The 24,673-nt window shown below is 43.9% G+C and overlaps 2 protein-coding genes across 2 annotated transcripts; one reads left to right on the top strand and one right to left on the bottom strand.

The window, feature by feature from the left end:
- Positions 1-7,012: 7,012 nt before the first annotated feature.
- Positions 7,013-9,401, bottom strand: LOC142718392 (uncharacterized). Its single transcript, XM_075848751.1, has 2 exons — positions 9,148-9,401; positions 7,013-7,973 (listed from the first exon to the last, which is right to left on the bottom strand). The coding sequence occupies exons 1-2, from the start codon at positions 9,203-9,205 to the stop codon at positions 7,255-7,257; spliced, it is 777 nt and encodes a 258-aa protein (XP_075704866.1). The 5' UTR covers positions 9,206-9,401; the 3' UTR covers positions 7,013-7,254.
- A 970-nt stretch (positions 9,402-10,371) lies between these two features.
- LOC142718393 (uncharacterized) lies at positions 10,372-12,815 on the top strand. Its single transcript, XM_075848752.1, has 3 exons — positions 10,372-10,679; positions 11,854-12,613; positions 12,726-12,815. The coding sequence occupies exons 1-2, from the start codon at positions 10,622-10,624 to the stop codon at positions 12,570-12,572; spliced, it is 777 nt and encodes a 258-aa protein (XP_075704867.1). The 5' UTR covers positions 10,372-10,621; the 3' UTR covers positions 12,573-12,613; positions 12,726-12,815.
- The last annotated feature ends 11,858 nt before the right edge of the window (positions 12,816-24,673 follow it).

Genomic DNA, 24,673 nt, shown 5'->3' with positions numbered 1-24,673 from the left:
CAGTCTCTGAAGTGAAAGACAGACTTGGGGTATACTAACAATGCTCAGGCAAGGATCAGATGGGTTGGGCCCTTCTTATAGTCCAGGAAATCATGTGTGTTGATGATGGTGATTTCCTACATGTGCGTGCGCTGGCCCTTTAAGAGAGGGCACGAGCGTGCGCGCGCACCCTACGGGACAGAGCAGATCGTAGCAGAAGTGAGCGCTGGCGTCTCCTGGGAAGGAGATGAGAACCAGCGCTCACAGATCCATGGCTGCGGGCGTCAGGTGAGTGGACCCGATGGCCCTGGACGCTACAGTATCCCCCCTCTTACGCCCCCTCTTCTTGGGACTAGAGCGAGAGGAGCTTCTTAAGAGCAGAGGCATCAAGGTTCTCCTCCGGCTCCCAGGACCTCTCCTCAGGACTAAAGCCTCTCCAGTCCACCAAATAGAAAGTCCTTCCTCCTACCCTCTTGCAGTCCAGGATCTCCCTCACCTCGAACACATCAGAAGAACCGCTGGGAGCAGTTGTGGAACAGGAAGTCTTGCTGTAGCAGTTCAGGACCACTGGTTTCAGGAGGGACACATGAAAGGAGTTGGGGATTCTGAGGGTAGGAGGCAGCAGCAGTTTATAGGAGACAGGGTTAATCTGTTGCCGAATCTCAAAAGGACAGAGAAACCTGGGAGCAAACTTGTATGAAGGCACCCTCAAACGAATGTTCCATGAGGACAGCCAGACTTTGGTACTTGGAAAATACTGCGGCGGCTCTCTTCTTGTATCCGCTTTTCGCTTCATGCCCGGATCTGTTGCCAAATTTACAGGAAGTCCCCAAATGCAGAGTCAGCAGCGGGTACCTGAGAAGTAGTAGACACTGGAAGAGGGACTCTAGGATGTTGACCGTATACAATGTAAAACGGAGTGGAAGTGGTGGACTCGCTTGTGTGGTTGTTGTACGAGAACTCGGCTCAAGGAAGAAGCTGTACCCAGTTATCATGCTGTAAGGAAATGAAGTGACGGAGATAATTCTCCATGATCTGGTTGATCCTCTCGACTTGCCCATTGGACCGGGGGTGATAGGCTGTGGAAAAGTCCAATATCACATCCAGGAGTTTACAGAGAGCCCTCCAGAACCTCGAGGTAAACTGAAACCCCCGATCAGACACAATGTGAAGGGCAAGCCATGCAAGCGGTAGATGTGCTGGATGAAGAGATTCGCCATTCGGGGAACAGAAGGTAGGCCGGTCAGCGGGATAAATTGTGCCATCTTCGAGAACCGGTCCACCACCACCCAGACAGTGTTGCATCCTGCTGAGGGAGGAAGGTCAGTGACAAAGTCCATCACAATGTGCTGCAAGGTGGCATTGGGTATAGGCACAGGTTGATGGAGGCCGGCAGGCTTGGAATTAGTAACCTTGTTAGAAGCACACACCGTGCAAGAAGAGACAAAGTCCACAACATCCTTGGGCAGCGTGGGCCACCAAAAGTGACGAGCAATCAGGTCTCGGGTTTTACAAACACCAGGGTGCCCAGCCAGTTTAGAACTGTGTCCCCATCGGAGAATTCTTCTCCTGCCTGCTAATCGAACAAAAGTCCTCCCCGGAGGGATGTCTCTAACCTGCAAAGGATTGGCAGTGATAATGCAGGACAGGTCTATAATAGTTTGAAGAGACTCCACCGTGTTATCCGTTTCAAATGACCTGGACAGGGCATCGGCCCTCACATTCCTGTCAGCGGCCACTCTGCGTGACAGGGATTTAGTCGTTGAGCGGACTGAAGGTAGGTGAGGTTCATGTGGTCGGTGTAGATTAGGATGGGGTGAGCTGCGCCCTCCAGCAGATGGCTCTACTTCTCCAGAGCCAATTTGATGGCCAGTAGCTCCTGATCCCCAACAGAGTAAATGCGCTCTGCAGAAGAAAAAAGTCTCGAGTAGTAGCCACATACTACTGCCTTTCCTTTGGGGCTCCTCTGGAACAGAAGTGCGCCTGCACCAACATAAGAGGCGTCCACCTCCAAAGAAAACTGTATATATACGTCAGGATGATAGAGGATTGAGGCAGAAGTAAAGGCTTTTTTGAGACTAAAAAATGTGGACTCTGCCTCTGGGGTCCACACCTTGGCGTTCACATCGTTCTTGGTAAGGGTGGAAATAGGAGATGTCAGCGATGAGACGTTTGGGATAAACTGCCGGTAGAAATTGGCAAATCCCAGGAAACGCTGTATGGACCTCAGACCTTGAGGACGTGGCCACTCCAGGACAGCTCTCACTTTCTCAGGATCCATCTTGAGACCTTGATCCGATATGATGTAGCCCAGGAAGTGCAGAGAACTCCTCTCAAAGACGCACTTCTCCAGCTTGGCGTATAAATATCAGCTTGGGGAGAAAATCAAAATATCATCGAGATAAACAACAACACAGATATAGAGGAGATCTCGGAAGATATCATTAACGAGTTCCTGAAACACTGCGGGAGCGTTACACAGTCCGAAGGGCATCACTACGTATTTGTAGTGCCCGTCACGGGTGTTAAATGCTGTCTTCCATTCGTCACACTGGCGGACCGGAGCGGAAGTGAGATGGGGACCAGCGCTCACAGATCCATGGCTGTGGGCGTCAGGAGGTGAGTGGAACCGACGGCCCCTGGCCATAGATGCTACATGTGAGTAAACTCGCTAATATACATTCCCGTCCCCCTTGGTGCTGTTTCTGAGATTTTCATAGATTTTTATAGCGCTGATGAGGAACCGGAAGTCTAGTTGTACAGTCTTCTTTGGTGACGACACGACTCTTCGTCATATGATCGGCCCCGCTGTACTCTATGTACTCGCTGTACTACTGCTCGTGCAGTATACGGAGCACAGCGCCGCTCTCTGAGAGGTTCCTCTGAGAGGTTCCTGTTGTTTCTCCTTTGCTTTATCCAATGCTAAAAACTAATAATGATTTTTTTATTTTTTTTAAATGCAAGCCCCTCAGTTGGAGTCACTGGGACCCAACACTAGAATTTCATCTGATTTGACAGATTATGGCACAATTTTCTATGGGGAATTTATGGTGGTTATTTTGATATTCCCATACTGTTTTTTGTCACAGACCACCTACCTAAACATTGCTACAGACAAATCCACCTCTTCATGGTAAAGGTATTCTTTAATGTCAGTGCTGTCTTACAGCAGGATAATGCCCCCGCCACACTGCAAAAATCGTTCAGGACTGATGTGAGGAACATGGCAAAGAGTTCAAGGTGTTGACCTGGCCTCCATATTCTTAATTCAATCAATCATCTGTGAGATGTGCTGGAAAAACAAATCCAATCCATGGAGACCCCTACTCACAACTTACAGGACTTAACCCCTTAATGACGAAGCCTAGGTTGGGCCTTAAGGCTCAGAGCCCATTTGTCTAATCTGACATTATCTAAGGGGAGACATTTCCTCAACCTGTTGCAGGAAAATTTTATGGGCCAGTTTGTGGAAGACCCAACTAGAGGTGAAGCTCTGTTGGATCTGGTCATTTCTAATAATGCAGATCTTGTTGGGAACGTCAATGTTCGTGAAAACCTCGGTAACAGTGATCACAATATAGTTACATTTACCTATACTGTAAAAAACAAACACAGGCTGGGAGGGCAAAAACATTTAATTTTAAGAAAGCCAATTTCCCCAGGATGAAGGCGGCAATTCAGGATATAGACTGGGAAGAACTAATGTCAAATAATGGGACAAATGATAAATGGGAGATTTTCAAATCTACTTTGGGTTATTATAGTGCAAAATGTATTCCTATAGGTAACAAGTATAAACGACTCAAATTAAACCCCACATGGCTTACACCTTCTGTGAAAGGGGCAATACATGACAAAAAAAGGGCATTTAAAAAATACAAATCTGAGGGTACGTCTGAAGCCTTTGTAAAATATAAAGAGCTTAATAAAATCTGTAAAAATGTAATAAAATTAGCAAAAATACAAAATGAAAGGCAGGTGGCCAAGGATAGTAAAACAAATCCCAAAAAATTCTTCAAGTATATAAATGCTAAAAAGCCAAGGTCTGAACATGTAGGACCCCTAGATAATGGTAATGGGGAGTTGATCACAGGGGATCAAGAGAAGGCAGAGTTACTAAATGGGTTCTTTAGCTCTGTATATACAACTGAAGAAAGAGCAGCTGATGTAGCCGCTGCCAGTGCTGTTAATATATCAGTTGATATACGGAATTGGATGAATGTAGAGATGGTCCAAGCTAAATTAAATAAAATAAATGTGCACAAGGCCCCGGGACCAGATGGGATACACCCTAGAATTCTTAAAGTGCTTAGTTCAGTTATTTCTGTCCCCCTTTTCATAATATTCAGAGAATCTCTAGTGACTGGTATAGTGCCAAGGGACTGGTGCAGCGCAAATGTGGTGCCTATTTTCAAAAAGGGCTCTAGGTCTTCCCCGGGTAATTATAGACCAGTAAGCTTAACATCCATCGTGGGGAAAATGTTTGAGGGGCTATTGAGGGACTATATACAGGATTATGTGACAAAAAATAGCATTATAAGTGACAGCCAGCACGGTTTTACTAAGGACAGAAGTTGTCAAACTAACCTAATCTGTTTTTATGAAGAGGTGAGCAGAAGTCTAGACACAGGGGCCACTGTGGATATAGTGTTTATATGAAGAGGTGAGCAGAAGCCTAGACAGAGGGGCCGCTGTGGATATAGTGTTTATATGAAGAGGTGAGCAGAAGCCTAGACACAGGGGCCGCTGTGGATTTAGTGTTTTTGGACTTTGCAAAGGCATTTGACACTGTCCCCCATAGACGCCTAATGGGTAAATTAAGGACTATAGGTTTAGAAAATATAGTTTGTAATTGGATTGAGAATTGGCTCAAGGACCTTATCCAGAGAGTTGTGGTCAATGATTCCTTCTCTGAATGGTCCCCGGTTATAAGTGGTGTACCCCAGGGTTCAGTGCTGTGACCACTATTATTCAACTTATTTATTAATGATATAGAGCAGGGGATTAATAGCACTATTTCTATGTTTGCAGATGACACCAAGCTATGTAATATAGTTCAGTATATGGAAGATGTTCATGAATTGCAGGCAGATTTAAACAAACTAAGTGTTTGGGCATCCACTTGGCAGATGAAGTTTAATGTAGATAAATGTAAAGTTATGCATCTGGGTACGAACAACCTGCAAGCATCATATGTCCTAGGGGGAGCTACACTGGGGGAGTCACTTGATGAGAAGGATCTGGGTGTACTTGTAAATCATAAACTAAATAACAGCATGCAGTGTCAATCAGCTGCTTCAAAGGCCAGCAGGATATTGTCGTGTATTAAAAGAGGCATGGACTCACGGGACAGGGATGTAATATTGCCACTTTACAAAGCATTAGTGAGGCCTCATCTAGAATATGCAGTTCAGTTCTGGGCTCCAGTTCATAGAAAGGATGCCCTGGAGTTGGAAAAAATACAAAGAAGAGCAACGAAGCTAATTAGGGGCATGGAGAATTTAAGTTATGAGGAAAGATTAAAAGAATTAAACCTATTTAGCCTTGAAAAAAGACGACTAAGGGGGGACATGATTAATTTATATAAATATATTAATGGCACATACAAAAAATATGGTGAAATTCTGTTCCATGTAAAACCCCCTCAAAAAACAAGGGGGCACTCCCTCCGTCTGGAGAAAAAAAGGTTCAACCTGCAGAGGCGACAAGCCTTCTTTACTGTGAGAGCTGTGAATCTATGGAATAGCCTACCGCAGGAGCTGGTCACTGCAGGGACAGTAGATGGCTTTAAAAAAGGGTTAGATAATTTCCTAGAACAAAAAAGTATTAGCTCCTACGTGTAGAAATTTTTTCCTTCCCTTTTCCCGTCCCTTGGTTGAACTTGATGGACATGTGTCTTTTTCAGCCGTACTAACTATGTAACTATGTAACTATGACATGTGTCACTTTATGTGGTAATAACTTTGGAATGCCTTTATTTATCCAAGTGATTCTGAGACTGTTTTCTGGTGACACATTGAACTTTATGTTAGTGGTAAAATTTGGTTGATACATTCAGTGAAAAACAAAAAATTACAGAAAATGTGGTGTAAGGCAGATGGTTATACCACACTAAATAGTTATTAATTAACAATTTGTTTTTTTAAATAAAGGACTTAATATTGAAAAAAGTTGTTTTTTTTACAACTGTTTTTTTTTTGTCTCACTAGGTGACTTGAAGTCAGGAATCCCTGATCGCTATTCTAATACACTGACAGCAAACCTAAGGCAGGACAAACTAGACTTCCGTAGATGATAAACCCGGAGGCCATTGTTAGGCCTCCTGTTGCCATAACATGATGGAATAGAACGTCAAGGAGCAGGAAGGGGTTAAAGGATCTGCTAACGTCTTGGTGCCAGATACCACAGAACACTTTTAAAGATCTTCTGAAATCCATGTCCCAACGGGTCAGAGCTATTATGGCAGCACGAGGAGGACTACACAAGGCAGGTGGTTTTAATGTTATGTCTGGATGGTGTATATGTTAGTAATTAATTTCTATTAATTTGTACATTGATGGAAATTAGGGTATGTTCACACGCAAACTCAAAAATATCTGAAAATACAGAGCTGTTTTCAAGGTATTCAGCGTTTTTTTACGGCCGTTTTTGGAGCTGTTTTCAATATTGTCTAGGAAAAACGGCTCCAAAAGCGGCCCAAGAAGTGACTTGCACTTCTTTTGTGAACATACCCTAAAAAAAGAGTAATTTTTCTGTGCTTTTTATTTTTACAATATATATCAATCACCCTAAATATTGTAATCTTGGGGCCTACATTGCTCCTATGTAAACATGGGAACACCACCATTCTCACCAGTTTTAAGGCGTAATGTAAGTCTTAGGCCAAAATGTAGTAGTAGTCGAAACGCCAATCCAACCGAGATGGAATATGAAATATCCAAGATAGAAGGGAGTCCCAGGCATAAAATAAGATAAGATAACTTTATTAATCCCCGAAGGGAAATTCCAGTATCACATAAATGGATTCTGGGAAACGGCATCAGGGATCTTTTATTATTAGGTCTCTGTGCAGATTGAGATTCTGGCGTCCAAGGTGAAGATGATGAAGAAGACTAGGTGGTACTGTAGACAAAACAAAAAATAATCAGACCAGACGATAATCACTCAGCAATATACTGGTGCCGAAGCTCCAGCCATGATTTCACAAAAATACTATAGATGTCAGTGATCATATCTGTACTGCTGGTGTTTCTTCTGTACCACAGCTGTTGGTACTTATCTCCTGCTCTTTCTTTGAAAGGCATGGACGCGGCACAAGGGACAGCGTGGATTTGTCGGGATCCAATGTGCAATACAAGGCAGATGGAATATGTGAGAACATGGCAGAACGGTGACTTGCTCTCCAATCTCATAGTCCTCTAGGCATATAGTGCAGGACTGGATGTCTTCGTTTTCAGTAAAAGTTCGAGATGGGAGTCTATCAATCTGCCTGCCTCTCCTGCCTCGCCGACGTTGTCTTCTCTGCACAGGTCTGCTGTCTGTGGTCTCTGTTGTCGACTGTTGGTTGGGAAGCAGCTGACTGGTGCTTGGTGTTGGCTCCACCAGCCTGTTAGATGTTTGCTGAGGAGATCTGCTTCCTTCTCTGGACGGCTGCAGGTTTGGTAGCGGCTCACTGGTGCTGGGGTCTTGTGTTGGTTCCTCCAGCCTTTCGGATCTCTCCTGAGTAGTTGATGGAGTAGACGCAGGCTGGGATTCTCCAGAAATTCTGAGCTCGGTCGCACTATTAATACGACGGCCACTTGTCGTTTCAGACTGTTCTATTGGCTCAGATCGTAATGGGGACCGGCTTCTGTCCGCTCCGTCTTGCTGCAACCTACGGCGCGGTGGAACTTGACCACGTCTTCGTCTCCTGTCAGGGACATTGTCATGGTCTTCATCCTGCTCCACACTCTGACGCCTTCTATGTCCAGATCTTAATCTTCCATCAGCAATGCCTAGATGTGAAACAATGTGTATAACATATATTAATTATGTACAGAAAAAATGGGAAAAAAGATCAATACCAGACATTTCCTATGGACTCGCGTGGCCTTCTTTCTAGAGGAAAGCTCCCATGTTTTTCTTATCTTGGACAACCGTTTTGATACTATGAATATATACACAGTCGAGTCACATTATTATAGCTACTACTAATATCCAGAGTAACCGGCGTGTGCAGCACGGACAGCAGTAGACGGGCTGGGAGTGACTCAATAAGGTGCTGGTCAGTGGTCTCATATGTGGAGCCTCGCTGACTCCATACATCCCACATTTACTGGAGGGTGCGTGGGGGAGGATCCATAAAGCGAACAACACGATTGACGTGGTCCCACAGATGCTCAATTGGGTTCAAGTCTGGAGAAATAGGGGGCCAGGGAAGTACTTGGAAGTCTTGGTCGTGCTCTTCCAACCACTGTCGGGCATTTATAGTCGTGTGACATGTCGCATTGTCTTGCTTTAAGATTCCATTTGCTCCAGGGAAGACAATCAGCATGTATGGTGGATGTGATCTGTAACGATGGATTCATATCTAAATCGGTTCAGAGCCTTCCATATGGATGAGTGGCCCAGAGAATGCCATGGAAAAATACCCCAGGCGCTGACGTCGCCGCCAGCTTTTTCCAGCAATGGTTGTAAAGTCCATCCTTTCGATGAAGCAGAAAACGTGATTTATCGGAGAAGACAACCCTTTGCCAATCATCGGTGCTCTGAGACCAATACTGCCGTGCAAATTGAAGCCATTTTTTCTGATGCACCTTTGTTACATAGGAGCAGTGACCATCCGTCGGGTTCGGAGCCCCATACGCAGTCGGGTTCGCTGAACTGTTGTATTAGACACACGTCTGGTAGCCAACGTTCACCTCTCAAATACATGGCACGTGGTGCTCTGCAGTTTCCATGTCCGTTATTCCCAATGATGCCATTTGTCCACTCACGATACACTGTCACCACAGCAGCACGCGAACAGTTCACAAACTGCGCTGTTTGAGAAATACCGCCGCCCTTGGTCCGAAAGCCAATAATCATCCCTTTTTGCAACTGAAAAACGGTGCATTTTTTGCGGACGCAAAACGGACACGTTTGTGTGAAACTAGTCTAAATGTATCTGATATAACAAGTTCCACTTACCTTGATTTATCCGGGAACTTTCGTCTATTGCAAGCTGCAAGAGTTCTCGGTAACTCATTGTTCCTTGTAGCAGGCGGCTTGATGTTTAAATTCAGGAACAATGGAAAAACGGGATTCCTCAAATAAGAGGGAATCTACCACGATGTTCAGAAGTTGCACTGGTGTTTAAGTGCCCTGAACAGATGATGTAGTAGTCGCTTTGTAGCACAAATTCGCTCTTTGAAAAACCAAGTGAAGTTTCAGCATCAGCATCAACTCGAGATATGGCACTGATGTGACCGCGCTTGGGGTCCTTAGAACTTCACGCCATTGTGATGTCACTGCTATAGATGCCACACCCTCCATTGTTCTGATGACATCACTGCCTGCAGTGATGTCATAATGCTTACGGTATGTCATAAACGGTCCCCTGCTCTGCATTATACCAATCACTGCAGCAAAGCCTCCAAATAAAAAACATAAATATATATTAAATTTTTTTATATTTACATATTGCAGCTGAAAATCTCTAATATTTGTTTAGTAAATGTTTCTCTATAATTGTTTAGTAAATGTTGTAGCACACAATTCATCTAAGTAAAAGTCTTAGTAACAGATTACCACAATGGAGAGGTGGAAATGTAACTTTATTTTTCTAAAACTAGATGATTCTGGAGTAAATAAGAATCCTTTATAACCTAAAGAGGTTGTCTGGTATAAGAAACCCATTGTAAATACCCTATTGGGGAATTCTAAGTTAAGAAAGGACAAGTCTCTTATTGATTTCACTGTGTAATGCTTAGTTTCTCCTGTGGTGGCGCTGCAGGGGAATTCAACACTTCTCAAGTTCCATCACAGATTAAATCTGATCACTGGGGTCACAATCAGCGACATTAAGCTGCACTATCTGGAAGTACAAATTACACTGAGACTAAGACTTACTAAGACTAAGTCTCTAAGACTTACTAAGACTTTTACTTAGATGAATTGTGTGCTACAACATTTACTAAACAATTATAGAGAAACATTTACTAAACAAATATTAGAGATTTTCAGCTGCAATATGTAAATATAAAAAAATGTAATATATATTTATTTTTTTATTTGGAGGCTTTGCTGCAGTGATTGGTATAATGCAGAGCAGGGGACCGTTTATGACATACCGTAAGCATTATGACATCACTGCAGGCAGTGATGTCATCAGAACAATGGAGGGTGTGGCATCTATAGCAGTGACATCACAATGGCGTGAAGTTCTAAGGACCCCAAGCGCGGTCACATCAGTGCCATATCTCGAGTTGATGCTGATGCTGAAACTTCACTTGGTTTTTCAAAGAGCAAATTTGTGCTACAAAGCGACTACTACATCATCTGTTCAGGGCACTTAAACACCAGTGCAACTTCTGAACATCGTGGTAGATTCCCTCTTATTTGAGGAATCCCGTTTTTCCATTGTTCCTGAATTTAAACATCAAGCCGCCTGCAACAAGGAACAATGAGTTACCGAGAACTCTTGCAGCTTGCAATAGACGAAAGTTCCCGGATAAATCAAGGTAAGTGGAACTTGTTATATCAGATACATTTAGGCTAGTTTCACACAAACGTGTCCGTTTTGCGTCCGCAAAAAATGCACCGTTTTTCAGTTGCAAAAAGGGATGATTATTGGCTTTCGGACCAAGGGCGGCGGTATTTCTCAAACAGCGCAGTTTGTGAACTGTTCGCGTGCTGCTGTGGTGACAGTGTATCGTGAGTGGACAAATGGCATCATTGGGAATAACGGACATGGAAACTGCAGAGCACCACGTGCCATGTATTTGAGAGGTGAACGTTGGCTACCAGACGTATGTCTAATACAACAGTTCAGCGAACCCGACTGCGTATGGGGCTCCGAACCCGACGGATGGTCACTGCTCCTATGTAACAAAGGTGCATCAGAGAAAATGGCTTCAATTTGCACGGCAGTATTGGTCTCAGAGCACCGATGATTGGCAAAGGGTTGTCTTCTCCGATAAATCAAGTTTTCTGCTTCATCGAAAGGATGGACTTTACAACCATTGCTGGAAAAAGCTGGCGGCGACGTCAGCGCCTGGGGTATTTTTCCATGGCATTCTCTGGGCCACTCATCCATATGGAAGGCTCTGAACCGATTTAGATATGAATCCATCGTTACAGATCACATCCACCATACATGCTGATTGTCTTCCCTGGAGCAAATGGAATCTTAAAGCAAGACAATGCGACATGTCACACGACTATAAATGCCCGACAGTGGTTGGAAGAGCACGACCAAGACTTCCAAGTACTTCCCTGGCCCCCTATTTCTCCAGACTTGAACCCAATTGAGCATCTGTGGGACCACGTCAATCGTGTTGTTCGCTTTATGGATCCTCCCCCACGCACCCTCCAGTAAATGTGGGATGTATGGAGTCAGCGAGGCTCCACATATGAGACCACTTACCAGCACCTTATTGAGTCACTCCCAGCCCGTCTACTGCTGTCCGTGCTGCACACGCCGGTTACTCTGGATATTAGTAGTAGTTATAATAATGTGACTCGACTGTGTATATATTCATAGTATTAAAACGGTTGTCCAAGATTAGAAAGACATGGGAGCTTTCCTCTAGAAAGAAGGCCACGCGAGTCCATAGGAAATGTCTGGTATTGATCTTTTTTCCCATTTTTTCTGTACATAATTAATATATGTTATACACATTGTTTCACATCTAGGCATTGCTGATGGAAGATTAAGATCTGGACATAGAAGGCGTCAGAGTGTGGAACAGGATGAAGACCATGACAATGTCCCCGACAGGAGACGAAGACGTGGTCAAGTTCCACCGCGCCGTAGGTTGCAGCAAGACGGAGCGGACAGAAGCCGGTCCCCATTACGATCTGAGCCAATAGAACAGTCTGAAACGACAAGTGGCCGTCGTATTAATAGTGCGACCGAGCTCAGAATTTCTGGAGAATCCCAGCCTGCGTCTACTCCATCAACTACTCAGGAGAGATCCGAAAGGCTGGAGGAACCAACACAAGACCCCAGCACCAGTGAGCCGCTACCAAACCTGCAGCCGTCCAGAGAAGGAAGCATATCTCCTCAGCAAACATCTAACAGGCTGGTGGAGCCAACACCAAGCACCAGTCAGCTGCTTCCCAACCAACAGTCGACAACAGAGACCACAGACAGCAGACCTGTGCAGAGAAGACAACGTCGGCGAGGCAGGAGAGGCAGGCAGATTGATAGACTCCCATCTCGAACCTTTACTGAAAACGAAGACATCCAGTCCTGCACTATATGCCTAGAGGACTATGAGATTGGAGAGCAAGTCACCGTTCTGCCATGTTCTCACATATTCCATCTGCCTTGTATTGCACATTGGATCCCGACAAATCCACGCTGTCCCTTGTGCCGCGTCCATGCCTTTCAAAGAAAGAGGAGGAGATAAGTACCAACAGCTGTGGTGCAGAAGAAACACCAGCAGTACAGGTATGATCACTGACATCTATAGTATTTTTGTGAAATCATGGCTGGAGCTTCGGCACCAGTATATTGCTGAGTGATTATCGTCTGGTCTGATTATTTTTTGTTTTGTCTACAGTACCACCTAGTCTTCTTCATCATCTTCACCTTGGACGCCAGAATCTCAATCTGCACAGAGACCTAATAATAAAAGATCCCTGATGCCGTTTCCCAGAATCCATTTATGTGATACTGGAATTTCCCTTCGGGGATTAATAAAGTTATCTTATCTTATTTTATGCCTGGGACTCCCTTCTATTTTGGATATTTCATATTCCATCTCGGTTGGATTGGCGTTTCGACTACTACTACATTTTGGCCTAAGACTTACATTACGCCTTAAAACTGGTGAGAATGGTGGCGTTCCCATGTTTACATAGGAGCAATGTAGGCCCCAAGATTACAATATTTAGGGTGATTGATATATATTGTAAAAATAAAAATCACAGAAAAAATACTCTTTTTTTAGGGTATGTTCACAAAAGAAGTGCAAGTCACTTATGGGCCGCTTTTGGAGCCGTTTTTCCTAGACAATATTGAAAACAGCTCCAAAAACGGCCGTAAAAAACGCTGAAAACCTTGAAAACAGCTCTGTATTTTCAGATATTTTTGAGTTTGCGCGTGAACATACCCTAATTTCCATCAATGTACAAATGAATAGAAATTAATTACTAACATATACACCATCCAGACATAACATTAAAACCACCTGCCTTGTGTAGTCCTCCTCGTGCTGCCATAATAGCTCTGACCCGTTGGGACATGGATTTCAGAAGATCTTTAAAAGTGTCCTGTGGTATCTGGCACCAAGACGTTAGCAGATCCTTTAACCCCTTCCTGCTCCTTGACGTTCTATTCCATCATGTTATGGCAACAGGAGGCCTAACAATGGCCTCCGGGTTTGTCATCTACGGAAGCCTAGTTTGTCCTGCCTTAGGTTTGCTGTCAGTGAGTAACTGACAACACTTTTACACTGCACTACGCATGTAGTGCAGTGTATTAGAATAGCGATCAGGGATTCCTGACTTCAAGTCACCTAGTGAGACAAAAAAAAAACACTTGTATAAAAAAACTTTTTTCAATATTAAGTCCTTTATTTAAAAAAACAAATTGTTAACTAATAACTATTTTGTGTGTTATAACCATCTGCCTTACACCACATTTTCTGTAATTTTTTCTGTTTTTCACTGAATGTATCAACCAAATTTTACCACTAACATAAAGTTCAATGTGTCACCAGAAAACAGTCTCAGAATCACTTGGATAAATAAAGGCATTCCAAAGTTATTATTACCACATAAAGTGGCACATGTCATAGTTACATAGTTACATAGTTAGTACGGCTGAAAAAAGACACATGTCCATCAAGTTCAACCAAGGGACGGGAAAAGGGAAGGAAAAATTTCTACACATAGGAGCTAATACTTTTTTGTTCTAGGAAATTATCTAACCCTTTTTTAAAGCCATCTACTGTCCCTGCAGTGACCAGCTCCTGCGGTAGGCTATTCCATAGATTCTCCAGACGGAGGGAGTGTCCCCTTGTTTTTTGAGGGGGTTTTACATGGAACAGAATTTCACCATATTTTTTGTATGTGCCATTAATATATTTATATAAATTAATCATGTCCCCCCTTAGTCGTCTTTTTTCAAGGCTAAATAGGTTTAATTCTTTTAATCTTTCCTCATAACTTAAATTCTCCATGCCCCTAATTAGCTTTGTTGCTCTTCTTTGTATTTTTTCCAACTCCAGGGCATCCTTTCTATGAACTGGAGCCCAGAACTGAACTGCATATTCTAGATGAGGCCTCACTAATGCTTTGTAAAGTGGTAATATTACATCCCTGTCCCGCGAGTCCATGTCTCTTTTAATACACGACAATATCCTGCTGGCCTTTGAAGCAGCTGATTGACACTGCATGCTGTTATTGAGTTTATGATTTACAAGTACACCCAGATCCTTCTCAACAAGTGACTCCCCCAGTGTAGCTCCCCCTAGGACATATGATGCATGCAGGTTGTTCGTACCCAGATGCATAACTTTACATTTATCTACATTAAACTTCATCTGCCAAGTGGACGCCCAAACACTTAGTTTGTTTAAATCTGCCGCAATTCATGAACATCTTCCATAGACTGAACTATATTATATAGCTTGGTGTCATCTGCAAAAATAGAAATAGTGCTATTAATCCCATCCTCTATATCATTAATAAATAAGTTGAATAATAGTGGTCCCAGCACTGAACCCTGGGGTACACCACTTATTACCGGGGACCATTCAGAGTAGGAATCATTGACCACAACTCTCTGGATACGGTCCTTGAGCCAATTCTCAATCCAATTACAAACTATATTTTCTAAACCTATAGTCCTTAATTTACCCATTAGGCGTCTATGGGGGACAGTGTCAAATGCCTTTGCAAAGTCCAAAAACACTAAATCCACAGCGGCCCCTCTGTCTAGACTTCTGCTCACCTCTTCATATAATCACTATATCCACAGCGGCCCCTCTGTCTAGGCTTCTGCTCACCTCTTCATATAAACACTATATCCACAGCGGCCCCTCTGTCTAGACTTCTGCTCACCTCTTCATAAAAACAGATTAGGTTAGTTTGACAACTTCTGTCCTTAGTAAAACCGTGCTGGCTGTCACTTATAATACTATTTATTGTCACATAATCCTGTATATAGTCCCTCAATAGCCCCTCAAACATTTTCCCCACGATGGATGTTAAGCTTACTGGTCTATAATTACCCGGGGAAGACCTAGAGCCCTTTTTGAAAATAGGCACCACATTTGCCCTGCGCCAGTCCCTTGGCACTATTCCAGTCACTAGAGATTCTCTGAATATTATGAAAAGGGGGACAGAAATAACTGAACTAAGCTCTTTAAGAATTCTAGCGTGTATCCCATCTGGTCCGGGGCCTTGTGCACATTTATTTTATTTAATTTAGCTTGGACAATATCTACATTCATCCAATTCAATATATCAACTGATATATTAACAGCACTGGCACCGGCTACATCAGCTGCTCTTTCTTCTGTTGTATATACAGAGCAAAAGAACCCATTCAGTAACTCTGCCTTCTCTTGATCTTCTATGACCAACTCCCCATTACCACTATCTAGGGGTCCTACATGTTCAGACCTTGGCTTTTTAGCATTTATATACTTGAAGAATTTTTTGGGATTTGTTTTACTATCCTTGGCCACCTGCCTTTCATTTTGTATTTTTGCTAATTTTATTACATTTTTACAGATTTTATTAAGCTCTTTATATTTTACAAAGGCTTCAGACGTACCCTCAGATTTGTATTTTTTAAATGCCCTTTTTTTGTCGTGTATTGCCCCTTTCACAGAAGGTGTAAGCCATGTGGGATTTAATTTTAGTCGTTTATACTTGTTACCTATAGGAATAAATTTTGCACTATAATAACCCAAAGTAGATTTGAAAATCTCCCATTTATCATTTGTCCCATTATTTGACATTAGTTCTTCCCAGTCTATATCCTGAATTGCCGCCTTCATCCTGGGGAAATTGGCTTTCTTAAAATTAAATGTTTTTGCCCTCCCAGCCTGTGTTTGTTTTTTACAGTATAGGTAAAATGTAACTATATTGTGATCACTGTTACCGAGGTTTTCACGAACATTGACGTTCCCAACAAGCTCTGCATTATTAGAAATGACCAGATCCAACAGAGCTTCACCTCTAGTAGGGTCTTCCACAAACTGGCCTATAAAATTTTCCTGCAACAGCTTGAGGAAATGTCTCCCCTTAGAAAATGTCAGATTAGACAAATGGGCTCTGAGCCTTAAGGCCCAACCTAGGCTTCGTCATTAAGGGGTTAAGTCCTGTAAGTTGTGAGTAGGGGTCTCCATGGATTGGATTTGTTTTTCCAGCACATCTATCAGATGATCGATTGAATTAAGAATATGGAGGCCAGCTGTCACGGACACTGGGTTTGTGGACGCACTAGGCCGCTCCACCGTAGCGGGGAGGCAGCTGACCAGGTCACAGTCTATGTGAAAGTAAGATGGCAGACAGTAATGCTTAGCTACCTGAAATAGTCCGGGCGGTGGCTGTGGCTTCAGCACGGATGGAGGCAGGTGCGGAAAGTGGCGCCAGACGTGGCGGGCAGTATCCGATGAGCAGATGGCACTTGACGTGGCAGAAGACACTTGACGTGGCAGATGGCACTTGATGTGGCAGATGGCACTTGACGTGGCAGATGGCACTTGACGTGGCAGATGACACTTGAACACGGGTAGGCACAGGAACAATGCGGAATACAGGAACGGTAATAGGGCATGGGTAACAGCGGGAACGGGAGACACTAAGGGACCATTTGCAAGACAGACTGGGAAAGACTAACAACGCTCAGGCAAGGATCAGAAGGGCTGGGGCATTCTTATAGAGCAGGAAGTCATGTGGGTTAATGATCATTGTTTTCATGTGCGCGCGCTGGCCCTTACGGGACCCAGCCGGACGGAGCGGAAGCGAGCGCTGGCCTCTCCTAGGAGGGAGACGGAGGCCAGCGCTCACAGATCCATAGCTGCGGGCATCGGGAGGTGAGTGAACTCGACGGCCCGCGGCCATGGGCGCTACAGTATCCACCCCTCTTACGCCCCCTCTTCTTGGTGCCAGAGTGAGAGAGGAACTTTTTAATAAGAGTAGGGGCGCTGAGGTTCTCTTCTGGCTCCCAGGACCTCTCCTCAGGACCAAACCCTCTCCAGTCCACCAGATAGAAAGTCCTTCCTCCTACCCTCTTGCGGTCCAGGATCTCCTTTACCTCGAATACATCAGAAGGGCCGCTGGAAGCAACTGTGGAACTAGAGGTCTTGCTGTAGCGGTTCAGGACCACAGGTTTCAGGAGGGACACATGGAAGGAGTTAGGGATTCTGAGGGTAGGGGGCAGCTGCAGCTTATAGGAAACAGGGTTAATTTGTTGCAGGATCTCGAAGGGACCAAGGAACCTGGGAGCAAACTTGTATGAAGGCACCCTCAAGTGAATGTTTCGAGAGGACAGCCAGACTTTAGTCCCTGGAAGATACTGAGGCGGCTCTCTTCTTTTGGTATCTGCCTTACGCTTCATGCGGTCTACCGCCAGCAAAATAGAGGACCGGGTCTGTTGCCAGATTTGCAGGAAGTCCCCATATGCAGAGTCAGCAGCGGGTACCTGAGATGAAGTCGACACTGGAAGAGGAACTCTGGGATGTTGACTGTACACGATGTGAAACGGAGTGGAAGTGGTGGACTCACTTGTGTGGTTATTATATGAAAACTCAGCCCATGGAAGAAGTTGTACCCAGTTATCGTGCTGTGAAGAGATGAAGTTGCGGAGATAATTTTCCATGATCTGGTTGATCCTCTCAACTTGCCCATTGGACTGGGGGTGATAGGCAGAGGAAAAGTCCAAACTCACATCCAGGAGTTTACAGAGGGCTCTCCAGAACTTGGAGGTAAACTGAACCCCCCGGTCGGACACAATGTGAAGAGGCATGCCATGCAAGCGGAAGATGTGCTGAATGAAGGAAATTGCCAGTCGAGGAGCAGAGGGTAGGCCGGTCAGCGGGATAAAATGTGCCATCTTAGAGAACCGGTCCACCACCACCCAGATGGTGTTGCATCCTGCTGAGAGAGGAAGGTCCGTGACAAAGTCCATAGCGATGTGCTGCCAGGGGGCACTGGGTACAGGCAGGGGTTGAAGCAGGCCGGCAGGCTTGCTGTGAGCCACTTTGTTAGAGGCACACACCGTGCAAGCAGAGACAAAGTCCAGAACATCCTTAGGTAGCGTGGGCCACCAGAAGGGACGAGCGATCAGGTCTTGGGTCTTACGGACACCGGCGTGCCCAGCTAGTTTAGAACTGTGTCCCCAGCGGAGAATTCTTTTTCTGTCTGCCAACCGAACAAAAGTTCTCCCTGGAGGGATATTTCTAAGCTGCAGAGGATTGGCGGTGACAATGCAGGATGGGTCTATGATCGTCTGAAGGGACTCCACCGTGTCTTCCGTTTCAAATGATCTGGACAGGGCATCGGCCCTCACGTTCTTGTCAGCGGGACGTTAGTGGAGCAGAAATTGGAAATGGGTGACCACCTGGCTTGACGAGGATTCAGTCTTTGTGCAGACTGAAGGTAAGCGAGATTCTTGTGGTCAGTGAAGATCAGGATGGGGTGAGCAGCGCCCTCCAGAAGATGTCTCCACTCCTCCAGGGCCAATTTGATAGCCAGTAGCTCCCGATCTCCAATGGAATAATTGCGCTCAGCAGAGGAAAACAGTCTTGAGTAGTAGCCACATACTACTGCCTTTCCTTTGGAGCTCCTCTGGAACAGAAGTGCGCCTGCACAAACAAAATTTATTTAGGGGTCTAGTCTGGGGTCTGTATTTTTTAGCGGTCTGGTCTGGGAGTCTGTATTCATTTAGGGGTCTGGTCTGGGGGTCTGCATTTATTTAGCGGTCTGGTCTGGGGTCTGTATTTATTTAGGGGTCTAGTCTGGGGTCTGCATTTATTTAAGGGTCTAGTCTTGGGTCTGTATTTAGGTGTCCGGTCTGGGGTCTGTATTTATTTAGGGGTCCGGTCTGGGGTCTGTATTTATTTAGGGGACTGGTCTGTGGTCTCCATTGATTTAGGGGTCTGGTCTGGGGTCTGCATTTATTTAGGTGTCTGGTCTGGGGTCTGTATTTATTTAGGGGTCTGGTCTGGGGTCTGTAGTTATTTAGGGGTCTGGTCTGGGGTCTGTATTTATTTAGGGGTCTGGTCTGGGGGTCTGCATTTATTTAGGGGTCTGGTCTTGGGTCTGTATTTATTTAGGCGTCCGGTACATGGTCTGCATTAATTTGGGGGTCTGGTCTGGGGTCTGTATTTATTAAGGGGTCTAGTCTGGGGTCTGTATTTTTTTAGGTGTCCGGTCAGGGGTCTGCATTTATTTAGGGGTCTAGTCTGGGGTCTGTATTTATTTAGGGGTCCAGTCTGGGGTCTGTATTTATTTAGGGGTCCGGTCAGGGGTCTGAATTTATTTAGGCGTCTAGTCTGGGGTCTGTATTTTTTAGGGGTCTGGTCTGGGAGTCTGTATTCATTTAGGGGTCTGGTCTGGGGGTCTGCATTTATTTAGCGGTCTGGTCTGGGGTCTGTATTTATTTAGGGGTCTAGTCTTGGGTCTGTATTTAGGTGTCCGGTCTGGGGTCTGTATTTATTTAGGGGTCCGGTCTGGGGTCTGTATTTATTTAGGGGACTGGTCTGTGGTCTCCATTGATTTAGGGGTCTGGTCTGGGGTCTGCATTTATTTAGGTGTCTGGTTTGGGGTCTGTATTTATTTAGGGGTCTGGTCTGGGGTCTGTATAAATAAATACAGACGCCAGACCAGACCCTAAGTTAATGCAGACACCAGACCGGACCCCTAAATAAATACAGACCCCAGACCGGACACCTAAATACAGACCCAAGACTAGACCCTTAAATAAATGCAGACGCCAGACCAGACCCCTAAATAAATGCAAACCCTAGACCAGACCCCTAAATAAATACAGACCCAGGAATAGAGCACTAAATGAATACAGACCCCAGACCAGACCCCTTAATAAATACAGATCCCAGACCCAACCCCTAAATTAATGCAGACCCCAGACCGGACCCCTAAATAAATACAGACCCCAGACCAGACCCCTAAATAAATGCAGACCTTAGACCAGACCCCTAAATAAATACAGACCCAAGACTAGACCCGTAAATAAATACAGACCACAGAGTGGACCCCTAAATAAATAGACCCCTAACTAAATACAGACCCCAGACCAGACCCCTAAATAACTACAGACCCCAGAACAGACCCCTAAATAAATACAGACCCCAGACCAGACCCCTAAATAAATACAGACCCCAGACCACTTCCCTAAATAAATACAGACCACAGACCAGACCCCTAAATAAATACAGACCCCAGACCAGACCCCTAAATAAATACAGACCCCAGACTGGACCCCTAAATAAATAGACCCCAGACTAGAACCCTAAATAAATGCAGACACCAGACCAGACCACTAAATCAATTAAGACCACAGACCAGTACCCTAAATAAATACAGACCCCAGACCAGACACCTAAATAAATGCAGACGCCAGACCAGAACCCTAAATCAATGGAGACCACAGACCAGACCCCTAAATAAATACAGACCCCAGACCAGACCCCTAAATAAATACAGACCCCAGACCAGAACCCTAAATAAATACTGACCCCAGACCCCTAAATAAGTTTTTAATTCTCCTCTCTATATCAAATCTAGGGTCATAACTTAATAGTCTATAGACCTTAGTGTCATTCAATTGTCTATGAGCTTCAGCAATTTAGGATTTGGAGTCCATAACCACAACCGCAGCCCCTTTGTCAGCGGGTTTAATGGTGAGGTCGAGGCTATGGACCAGCTCATCCAATGCAGATAATCAAGTGTAGTAATATTAGGATGTTTCAAAGTATTACCATATGTACTAGACCGTAGATCGTCGGCGCCTCTTATGTCCCGCTCTCCTGGTGGGTTTTCGTTTCTGATTTCCATATTGTCGACTCCTAAAAAATCTGTATGGCTTGAGCTGTTACTCTGGGTCTGATCAAGAGGTCGATCTTCACCATTGATGTTCCTGTATATATCCCGATTTTTATGTTCCCTCCTTGGTAGTCCCACCATACGATCATTAGAGTTGTCCCATGAATAAACGTGTCCAGTCTTATAATCAAGTTGGTCTCTATACCATTTTCTTTTCTTGGTGGTTTCTGTCTCCAATCTAGCTTTACTCAATGTAGTATGTAATTTCTCAATATGTAGACTAAAATCCTCAGCAGACACTAGCGACTGTAATACATTCTCCAATTCCTTTACTTTAGCCTTTACCCAAATGAGATCTCTCTGTAAAAAATCCATATTCAATAAAATGATATCCAAAGCGTACCTAGTTGATAATTGCTCATATTTGATACGGAATTCATCATGTTGAGTATGCATTGTAGGCTTCAAATGGGGACGCATACCACGTGGAATCATCTTGTTTTTGTAATATTGACCAAGTGTAAGGAGATGCAATTCCACATTGATCAACTTTTTTGATTCAAACTCCAAATTTCTTTTTACATCTGGTAATGATGGTACACTCAAGAAAGAGACATCCCCTTCTGCTCCATTCAAAATTCTAGCAATGTCCTCCTCCGTAAAAACAGTAGAGTTGGCTGAAGGCATATCCTGCAAAGTACCGATTTTGTTCCATGGTATCAGCAATAGAAAAAGTGGAATAAGGTGCCAGCTGAGTAGATCCAAATATATTCAAACAGAGAAAGCAGCAGCACTCAATCTCAGTAAGAGAAAGCTTACACATGTGAACGGGTGCCCTGCTATAAATGGATCAATTGTCCACTCATGTGTAGGGGCAATGTATTTGAGCTCCCTCAAACACACAGAAAGTACAACATTAGACAGCACTTTACGTGCGATTCTGATTGGATCATTGACGTGTTATGGTGCCCCTGCCAGTTATTATATGTTGGTGAAACCACCTGCGACTTCAAAACTAGGTTGAATAACCATCGGTATTCCATTAGGAAACATAAAGGAGATTTGCCATGCGCGAAACATTTTTTTGAACTAGGACATACCGAAAGAGATTTAAAATGCCTGATTTTGGAACATATTCCACTTCCCCAGAGTGGGGGTGATAGGAATGTATTACTACATAAATGTCAATCAAAGGGGATTTTCCTTTTGGAAACATTGAGACGGAAAGGTCTGAATGTTGAATTGAATGTCGCTAGGGCTACTCTCTGAGACTCATCTCTGACATCTGCATTCATCCTCTAGCAATGTTCTGCTTTTGTCTATTATTCTTTTTTTGGTTTTGTATTTTGTTATATGAGATGTATATATATATACCTTGATCTTTGACACTTTATTTTTCTATTTTAGATCATAAGGTGAATGTAGACCACTTCAGACCACAAGATACAAAATTGACCAAGAATAAATGGAAGATGGAAATTGGATATTCATATTTTGATGTCCTGTGAATAGTTTTCATGTATTAATGTTTTGGAAAATATTTCTTTCAATGTATGTGAAAGGGGCGCAGCAATAATGTAAATATTAGTGTATAAACTGACTGATGTAATAAGCTACTGTGGAGTTCTCATGGGTTGGATCCATGATTGCTGGTTATTGTGGTTGGACTTGGCACACGGGAGTGGGATACTGTCGCTCTACTAACCTTGGTGTAGCTTTTCATGGAGCACATAACTGGGACCCTGATCCCTCCCCTTTCGTGTGAGTCCTTTATCCGCAGTTTAATATACCTTATAACTGCCATCGACTATATAGAATTTCTATGACATTTTTAGGAATGGGTTTATTTGCTGCACTTGGTTTTTCTTGCTGCTTCCCTCTCATACATATACATTTGTATATACAGGTGTTTTACCTTCTCTTGATGCTGATCCTGGACATCTTCGGACATATATATGTCCTGAATATTTATCAATTCTGTCATTCCGTGGTTTGATGTATTTTGTGTCTATATGTATTTGTGAAACATTTTGCTTGATAAGCTATTTACAATAATATTGATTGTTACCTGTCACTTGGCAACGTGTTCCGGGACTTCTTTCCGGTTCTCGCTAGTGGAATGTGTGCACAATGGCGTCAGGAGTTTGTTGATTACCTGTAACCAGGCAACTTCCTATAGACGTGACTTGCTGGTGCTGTCAGCCTGACGCATGCGCACCTGCTAACAATAAATGCCTGATAGGGAGGACTTGAGTCAAACACATACCAGCACTTTGCATAAATTAAATATCAGTCTTTTGATTGGTCAGTGGTCTGACAGCCGTAACTTGATACACATCTTGTGGAATATTTGATTACATTGTAATTAGGTCTATATTAAGTCGTTCTAATATATAGACGTTTTTAGATGTTATTAAATATGTCACTTGTCACTTTCTGTATCAATGTTTTATTTTTTGATACCGTAACTTTTGTTTTACACGTAACTAAATGCTGTTTGTATTTGTGATACTATTGTAATGAGCTTGATTGCTTGTATTTGATGCACACTATAGAAACCATGACTGTTGTACACACCATTATGCTCGAAAAAAGTCCTAATGTTGGACTGAAACGTCGCACCTCTGTATGTTGGCTTGAATAAATCACCGTTTTTTTTCATTCACCCTGTTGGAGTGCTGCAAGATTTATTTCTCCTGAATATTGATACAGTCCTAGGATCTGGACTGCTTGCTGGCACCCGTTCACATATGTAAGCTTTCTCTTACTGAGATTGAGTGCTGCTGCTTTCTCTGTTTGAATATATATATATATATATATATATCAGAGTCTGATGGTCAGTTGTATATACAGTGTCCAGAGTCTGGTGGTCAGTGATACATATAGCATCCAGAGTCTGGTGGTCAGTTATACATATAGCATCCAGAGTCTGGTGATCAGTTATACATATAGCATCCAGAGTCTGGTGGTCAGTGATACATATAGTTTCCAGAGTCTGATGATCAGCTGTATATATAGTGTCTAGAGTCTGGTGTTCAATGGTACACATAGTAACCAGAGTCTTGTTGTAAAGGATCTGCCAGACACAGCTTCTGTGTCGACGCCCGTGGTTAATCAGTCTGTATCTGTTCCTAGTAATAGAAAAAGAGAAATAATACAGCATATACGGAGATATATACAGCAGGGTCAGATAGAAAAGACCAAGACAAACAGAATCAACCATGTACTAAACTGCCATTGTGTTAGTTCTGTCTTCTGTTTTCTGTTGTCTCCCCTGTGGTGTCCGCACAGACGCTCTGTTGCGCATGCGCAGTGTGGCCTACATCCGGGAGTTCCGTTTAGCGTCTTACGTCGCTATGGTGATTTTCACCATGCGGCGTCTTCTCCATCTGACGCGCGGCGCGTCCCGTGATGTGGGCGTCACTGGGCGTGTGTTCCGAGCGCCGATTTGTGCTCATCACAGGTGAGCCTAATTTTATGCTCTTTA

Source organism: Rhinoderma darwinii, unplaced genomic scaffold (assembly GCF_050947455.1).
Source record: "Rhinoderma darwinii isolate aRhiDar2 unplaced genomic scaffold, aRhiDar2.hap1 Scaffold_465, whole genome shotgun sequence".
Taxonomy (NCBI): Eukaryota; Metazoa; Chordata; class Amphibia; order Anura; family Rhinodermatidae; genus Rhinoderma; species Rhinoderma darwinii.
The sequence above is the reverse complement of the archived record's forward strand: the minus strand, read 5'-3'. Positions and strand labels throughout refer to the sequence as shown.